The following is an 8,778-nucleotide window of genomic DNA, read 5'->3' on the forward strand; positions in this document are numbered from 1 at the left end:
CCTCTCACTGCTGTGGCCTCTCCCATTGCGGAGCGCAGGCTCCGGACGCGCAGGCTCAGCGGCCATGGCTCACGGGCCCAGCCGCTCCGCGGCACGTGGGATCCTCCCGGACCGGGGCACGAACCCGTGTCCCCTGCATCGGCAGGCGGACTCTCAACCACTGCGCCACCGGGGAAGCCCAATCCCTATATTTTAACTTTTGCTTTTTAATTGACACCAACTCTGTGATCTCAAGCAACTTTCTAAAGCTTCTTTCCTTGATTTCCCTTTTCCATAACAAGAATAATGATCCTAAAGAAAATGAGTGTTTATAAGGGACATTTAGGTATTTTACAAAGCAAGGAGTAAATGAATAAGTGCTTAACATCTAAGCATCTACAGAGAACATATTGGTGGTCGCCAAAGTGGGGGGAGGGGGGTGGAATGGGGGTCAAAAGGGGGGTGGAATGGGGGTCAAAGGGTTCAAGCTTCTAGTTATAAAATAAGTAAGTCATAGGGGTGTAATGTACAGCACGGCGACCATAGTTAATAATACTGTACTGCATAGTGGAAAGTTGCTGAGAGAGGAGATCTTAAAAGTTCTCATCACAAGAAAAAAAGTTTTGTAACTGTGTGTGATGATGAATGTTAACTAGATTTATTGTGGTGATCATTTCACAATATATACAAATATAGAATCATTACACTGTACACCTGAAACTAATATAATGTTATATGTCAATTACATCTCAATTAAAAAGTATCTACGTATCTAAATGGGTAGAATACATCATAGCTGGGAATAAGTGTAAAAACTTTTGAATACTCTCCTCTAGAGGAGCTGGGAAAGTAATTGAAAGACATTACATATGCCATTCCTAAATCAACTAAAGGAAATCTTGAGCAGAAATAGGAGGGCAGAAAATAGTACTGATGTGTTTGTTTGCTTTTGGAATGGAATGGAGTCAAACACAAACTGAACCATTTTAATCCAGTGCCTCTGTACTAAGAATTTTCTCATCCTTTCTTCCACTACCAAATAATAGGTGATAAAAACAAGAGCCAGCACTAATACAGTGCTTAACACTGAGGTAAGCATTTTACAAATAACAACTTGTCTTAACCTTCCAACAACTTTATGAGGTAGGTACTATTGCTGTCTCTGTTTTACACAGAAGGAAATCCAGGCACAGAGAGGTTAAAGCAAATCAGCCAAAGTCCCAAAGCCAGTGAATGGTGAAGCCAGAATTTGGACCCAAACATTTCTGAAGATTTACTTAAAAGGCCAATGTCTGCCACATGTTCTTTCTCCTTAATATAATAATACAAGGGGAGGGTTTCCAGGAGAGTAATTTTTGCTGACAAAGAAAAGGAAGACCCAAACAGACGTTACCAGTAACCCCTAGACCTCCTCTGCTCTGATGCCCTCCTGAACCACAAGCTGGAAAACCCCTCTCATGGGTGTCAAAAGCGAAACCCTTTAGCCAGCTTCCCTGCCTGCTGTTCCCCCATAGCAGCAAGACCCTGACTGGGGGCTTATCTGGACCTTTCAGGATCAAACGATAAACAGTCCCCTTTGCTCAAATCACTTTGGGGTCTACAAGGCAGAACCAATGGAAAGTGACTAGAAGTGCATTTTGAATTTCCTTGGGAACAGTGTGGTTCTGACTCGGGTCTCTCACCTTCTCTGCCGTGGCTCTTTCCTTTTCCTTTGACTCTTTCTTTTTTTTTTTTTTTGGTGTTACGCGGGCCTCTCACTGCTGTGGCCCCTCCCGTTGCGGAGCACGGGCTCCGGACGCGCAGGCTCAGCGGCCATGGCTCACGGGCCCAGCCGCTCCGCGGCACGTGGGATCTTCCCGGACCGGGGCACGAACCCGTGCCCCCTGCATCGGCAGGCGGACTCTCAGCCACTGCGCCACCAGGGAAGCCCTGTTTTTTTTTTTTATTTATTCAATGAGGATAGTCATTTCTTCCAGGGCACTAGACCCAATGATTCACTGAGGTTCCATTCAGCTCTAAGGGCTATGATTCACAGAGCACTTCATGTTTTACATAATAATAACAAAAGCCACTTTGTTGTTGATCATTTAAACTCTGACAAAACACAGGAATACAAAATCCTTTCATACTGAAGTAAGATTCCCATGGTGCCATGAAAATAACCGAGTAGGAAATTAACAGGACATTATGCCTAAGCAAGCATGATTTAGAAAAAGGGAGAAAATACTGAAATACATTAAACTTCTTTAAGCCTGAAGCCAACAGTTTAGGCAATTGTTTGGCAAAAAGAAACTCTTAAACTGAGGTACAAGAAGAGGTTTCTGTCCTCCATTCTATGTATCGACTGCTAAATTTACCATTTGACTTATAGATCATAATCTCCAGTAAAGTTTAATCCATTAAAATAAAAAACACACATAAATGCAGTTAGCTATTATTTGTTACATATGCCAGGCCTACAAGCACTAAAAAATGAACGGTCAATATTTTTCTTTTGTGAAAAGTAAGTTTTCAATTTAGGCCTTCAGATTTCTAAGACCAGGATAAGGTTTGAATATTTTTAACACCTCTTTCTCATTCACTTTTGCCTGGGTGGAAATACTGGCTTGAATTGCTCTTAGGAACATTCACAAAATGCCACACTTTTTCCACTCTGGGAGCATGGGAAAGAGTTTCTGCCCTGGCAAGCCAAGGTCAGGGCAAGCACAAGAATTTCCAATGTCTGTGCTTTCTGCATAAAAACACCAGCAAGTCCTTTTTCTAGAAGGTAAAACTAGAGGTAACACTTCTAAAACGTACAAGATAAAAACGGTGACAGACAGAAAGGCAGATCGGCTCATTCCCTCCACAGCCAGAAGAGAAAGAAAGCCAAGCTCCTCCAAAAGCTACATCTTGCATAATTTCTGTTGGCTTGACCATGTTCTTGGCAACCTGTGATCTGTGGAAATTCTTCTAAAGGGCAAAATCAATTATTCAGTGACATAAGAGTAATGACTCCATCTACTGACATTATCTTGCTTTGCTTAGCGAGAGGTTTAAAATATAAATCTTACTTGTTATTGGACTGCAGGGGTCTTAAGTAAGTAACAAGAAGAGACTGAAGTTCTTTAGCATAATCTTTTTCAGTGTCCAAGATATTCTGTAACACCTATGGAGAAACAAAGGTCAAGGTATTGTAACTGTCAGAAAAGTCCAAGGTAAAATAGAGTTTTAGATCTTTTAACCAAATTATCAGAAAAAAAATGTCCTATTTATTCAGCTAGCACTGTAAGTAAGGAGCACAAAATCTGAATGCACTTCGTTTCATTCTAGTAAACTACTCTAATAGTTGCATGTCAGCTGGTTATACTGCATAACTCATACGAACACATTTTTTCAGAATTACCCATAATTGGAGGGGCCTTGCCATTTACACAGTACTGCTCAGAATGCTTTCACGTGCTTTAAATCATTTTATCCTCAGCAAAGGTCTCAGCTAACAAAGGATCATCATTCCCATTCTATGGATGAGGAAATTGAGAGCAGCTACCTCAAGACATAGAGATTCAGTGTCAGGATAATTTCATGATAACTGATGTCAAACATCAAAAAAGATTTTTTTAAATTATATTCTTGAGAAAATCTTTAGGTGACAAAATCTGAGGACACTGAACTTTTAAGCAGTTAAAACCGGTTTTTTAATAAAGGTAAAAAGTGCTAGTATGAACATTTCAAAGAGAAAAAGAAGCTGAAATGTGAGGAATTTAACAAGGAAAATGATGCTTACCAGTATTATTAATGACAGCCAAATGAAAATCCTATCGGCAAAACAACCAATGTACAGGTCCACAAGTTCTCTGGCCCCACCAACCCTGGGGTCACACCTCATTTCCCAGCCTCTTCTGGAGGCAGCTATAACCTTCATTCTAAGCTCCTAGAGATCACCAAGTTAACATTTTGGTGTATTTTCTCTCATATCTCCTAATCCATTCAACACAAATTTACTGAGTGCCTCCTTGGTGCCAAAGGCCATGCCTGAAGACAGAGTAGAAACTCTTTCTTCAGAGGGAGACATTAAACATGGGCTCACAAGACAATGTGAAGCATTCTTAGCCAGGAGAAGCCCCTTAGCCTACCAATATGCCAGACATATACTCACAAGACAGTGCATGATGATCTGCTATTGACAGGGAGAGTGGACAAAGCAATTGGAGGCCCAGGTAGCTGTGGGTTTTTTGGGAAACAACTGGACTGGAAAGTGGTCGTCCAGGCTCTGCTACCAACGGACAGGTTGCTTCAGTTTTAAGGCTCATCTCAGATTGTGACATTTCACCTACCTCAGGGACCATTGTGAAGAGGTAAGTGTGAGACACTGTACAGGTAGGTGCTGGGTGAGTTGGGAAACAGTCCCTCCAATTTAAGGGGTTAAAAAAAGGTTTCTCAATGGCAGCACTATTGATATTTCAGAGCAGATAGCTCTTTGTTGTGAGCAGATGCCCTGTGCACTGTAGGATGTTTAACAACATCCCTGGCGTCTACCCACCAGATGTCAGTTGCATGCCACCCCCTACCCTATTATGACAACCAAAAATGTGTCCAGACATTGCCAGATGTCACCTGAAGGGCAATATCACTCCTAGTTGACAAGGACATAGGCCACAGGGTGGCTTCAAAAGCTAGGGCTTAAGTTGTAGCCCCTCCTCCCAGCCACTCATGTCTACTTTCAGTTTCTCTATTCCTCAGGGACGAATGCCTACTCTCTAAAGATGTAAGTGTAAATTTAAGGGCCTGGAGGTACCAGAGCTCTGTGAAATTAATCCAGGGATGGAACAGAAATGTTACCCCTATAGAAAGTCGAAGCACAACAAAGGAAATTAGAAACTATCTTGAGATGAATAAAAAAGAAAACACAACATCAAAACTTATGGGATGAAGTTAAAGCAGTTCTTAGAGACTGTAAATAGCTGTAAATGCCTACATCAAAAAGAAGAAAGAGGACTTCTGGTTTCCAGTCCAGCATTTAAGGCATTTGGAAGTCATCACTCCATCCTAAAAACAAGTAAATAGTTGAACAACTAGAAAAAAACTTTGCTTACATCTGTCAGGGAATTGAGGTCACAGGCAAAAATGGTACACTTAAAATTGGAGAGACAGACAGGCAGATAGAGAATCATAACTTTCTGGACCAGAAGACCATGAACAGAAGCCTCCATGGGAAGTGGTATCAGGGTAGGAAAACATGAACTGTAATTGATGAATTGCTGGGGGCTCAGTGCACAAACATCCGAGAGTTAAAAACTCTAGGGGGTCCAGTCACAGAGGAGCACACCCACACTTCTGTGACTTTTACCTCCAGAAGCTGTACCAGGTTATCACAATGAAGACAGGAGGAAAATCTCCCTTGTGCTTCAGGAGAGGGAAGGGAAAAGTAGCCATTTTGAAATTTACCAGAGCATTCTGTTCTTCATAATAAGGTCTGCCCTCAAGAGAGAAAGTATTTTACCAAACCCTAACCTATTGGGGTTTTATCAGAGCCTAATATACCTAGGGGAAGAGAAATACCCTACTCCAGCTCCCTCTAGCCTTCCTGTCCTATCTAAGGGAGGGGAAAAAAAGACTGAGAAACACTGCTGAAGTTCACAATCTAGGGACATAAGCTCACCAAAAGACTGAGACCTAATCATAGGACTTGAGAACACTTCCCTTGACCCCATACCTTACCACCATATTACTAAAGGCCTGTTTACTGCAGTTCCTCTTACCTAGTACATCACATCTGGCTTCCAACAAAAAATTACAAGGCATATGAAAAGGTAAAAAAAACCACAGTTTGAAGAGACAGAGCAAACATTAGAACCAGAATCAGATATGGTAAGAATATTGGAATTATCAGACCAGGATTTTAATATAACAATGATTAATATGCTATGGGCTCCAATGGAAAAAGTAGACAACATGCAAGAACAGATGGATATTGTAAGCAGGAATAAATACTGAGAAGGAATAAAAATGAAATGCTAGAGATCAAAAACACGCTAATAGAAATGAAGAATGCCTTTGATGGGCTTGTTAGTAAACTGGACCACTGAGGATAGAAGCTCTGGGCTTGAGGATGTGCCAATAGAAACTTTCAAAACTGAAAAGCAAACAGAAAAAACCCCTGAAAAATGGAACAAACTATCTAAGAACTGTGGGACAACATCTAAAGGTGTAACCTATGTGTGATGAGAATACCAGAAGGAAAATAAAGAGAGAAAGGTACAGAAAAAATATTTGAAACAACAATGACTAAGAATTTCCCCAAATTAATGTCAGACACCAAGCCACAGATCCAGGAAGCTCAGAGAAAACCCAGCAGGATAAATGCCCCCCCTGCAAAATGCCCCCTAAGCACACCATATTCAAACTCCAGAAAAATCAAAGATAAAGAAAAAAAATCTTGAAAAAAGTCAGAGGATAAAAATACTTTACCTATAGAGAAGCTAAGATAAGAATTATACGTGACTTGTCAGAAAGCATACAAGCAAGGGAGAGCGGAGTAAAATATTTAAAGTGTTGGGGAAAAAGACCCCCACCAACCTGGAATTCTATATCTTGTGAAATTTTCCTTCAAAAGTCAAGCAAAAATAGACTTTCTAGGACAAACAAAAATTGAGGGAATTTTCTTGCCAGCAGACCTGCTTTGCAAAAAGTGGGTTTTTTTAAAGTTCGGAGAGGGACTTCCCTGGTGGTCCAGTGGCTAAGACTCCGTGCTCCCAATGCAGGGGGCCCAGGTTTGACCCCTGGTCAGGGAACTAGATCCCGCATGCTGCAACTAAGAGTTCACGTGCCACAACAAAGATCCCACCTGCTGCAACTAAGACCCAGTGCAGCCAAATAAATAAATATTTAAAATTTTTAAAAATTAAAAAAATAAAGTTCGGGTGGGATAGGGTGGGTGGGAGGGAGACGCAAGAGGGAGGGGATATGGGGATATAAGTATACGTATAGCTGACTCACTTTGTTATACAGCAGAAACTAACACAACAATGTAAAGCAATTATACTCCAATAAAGATGTTAAAAAAAATAAAATAAAAAATAAAGATCAGAGAGAAAGAAGAAAGATTCAAGAGTTAAAACTTGAAGAAGAAAACAGAGGAGGAAATCTTCCTGATCTTGAATTCAGCAATGGATTCTTGGATGACACCAAAAGCACAAGCAACAAGAGAAAAAATAGATAAACTGAAATTCATGAAAATTGAAAACTTTTATGTATCAAAGGACATTATCAAGAAAGTAAAAAGACAACCCACAGAATGGGGAAAATGCCTACAAATCATATATTTGAAAAGGTTCTACTATTCAGAATATATAAAGGACTCTTACAGCTCAACAATAAAAATAATCAGTTAAAAGTTGGCAAAGGATTTAAATAGACATTTCTCCAAAGAAGATATACAAATGGCCAATAAGCGCATAAAAAGATACTCAACATGGTTAACCATTAGGGAAATGCTAATCAAAACCACAATACTACTTCACACTCATTAGGGTGGCTATAATAAAAAGAAAAAAAGAGAAAGAACAAGTGTTGGTGAGGGTGTGGAGAAACTGGGACCCTCAGACATTGCTGGTGGGAAAGTCAAAAATTGTAACTGCTGTGGAAAAGTTTGGCAGTTCCTCAAAAATTTAGACATAGAATTATTATATGACCCAGTAATTTCACTCCTAGAGAAATGAAAACATGTATCTGTGCAAAACTTTGCACATCAATTTTCACAGCAGCATTATAAATAATAACCAAAAAGTGGAAATAATCCAAAGGTCCATAAACAAAACCTGGTATATATCCATAATATGGAAGATTTATTCCGTCATAAAAAGCAATGAAGGGACTTCCCTGGTGGTCCAGGGGTTAAGAATCCGCCTTCCAATGCAGGGGACACAGGTTCGATCCCTGGTCGGGAAACTAAGATCCCACATGCTGCGAGGCAGCTAAGCCTGTGCACTCTAGAGCCTGCGCGCCACAACTAAAGAGCCTGTGCACCGCGACTACGAGCCTGCATACCACAACGAAGATCCCACATGCCGCAACTAAAACCCAACATAGCCAAATAAATTAATTAATTTAAAAAAATACTTTCCTTCTTTAAGAAAAAAAAAACAATGAAGTACTGATACATTCTACAACATGGATGAACCTTGAAAATACTATGCTAAGAAAGAAGTCAAACACAAAAGAACAAATATTGTATGATTCAATTTATATGAAACATCCAGAATAGGGAAAACCCCTAGAGACAGAAAGTCGATTAGTGGTTGTCAAGGGCTGGAGGGAGTGACGACGAACGGGTACAGGGTTTCTTATTGGGGTGATGAAAATGCTGGAAGGTAAGATGGTGGTGATCATCACACAACTCTGTTAATTTACTAAAAATCAGTGAATTGTACACTTTAAAGTGGTGATTTTTGTGGTATGTGAATTATGTGTCATTATAGTTGTTATTTTAAAGTCAAAGCACAAATTTCTCATCTGTTAATAGAAATTTTTCTGATTTTTCTCTGACTCCAAGTCCTCATCCAGTAGTGTCCTTCCAAACTCAAATGTGTCCATCATTAGCGGTCTCTGCCCAGCTGGGCTGCTGTTCATTGCAATGTGTTAAATAATCATTTATACTCATGCTCAGCACTAGGATTCATTTTTTTATTCTTAAAAATGGAGGGAGGGCTTCCCTGGTGGCGCAGTGGTTGCGAGTCCGCCTGCCGAGGCAGGGGAACCGGGTTCGCGCCCCGGTCTGGGAGGATCCCACATGCCGCGGAGCGGCTGGGCCCGTGAGCC

General features: G+C 40.6%; 1 protein-coding gene across 7 annotated transcripts in view; it reads right to left on the reverse strand.

Moving 5' to 3' along the window:
- The window catches only part of ARHGEF6 (Rac/Cdc42 guanine nucleotide exchange factor 6), a 126,433-nt gene that overhangs the window by 54,669 nt on the left and 62,986 nt on the right, over nucleotides 1-8,778 (reverse strand). For all 7 annotated transcript variants that reach the window (XM_028482159.2, XM_028482160.2, XM_024128175.3 and 4 more), the window contains one exon: nucleotides 3,033-3,127. In XM_028482159.2, coding sequence (XP_028337960.1) covers nucleotides 3,033-3,127 — 95 coding nt within the window. The remainder of the gene's footprint in view (nucleotides 1-3,032; nucleotides 3,128-8,778) is intronic.

This window comes from Physeter macrocephalus, chromosome 21 (assembly GCF_002837175.3).
Source record: "Physeter macrocephalus isolate SW-GA chromosome 21, ASM283717v5, whole genome shotgun sequence".
Lineage (NCBI taxonomy): Eukaryota > Metazoa > Chordata > Mammalia > Artiodactyla > Physeteridae > Physeter > Physeter macrocephalus.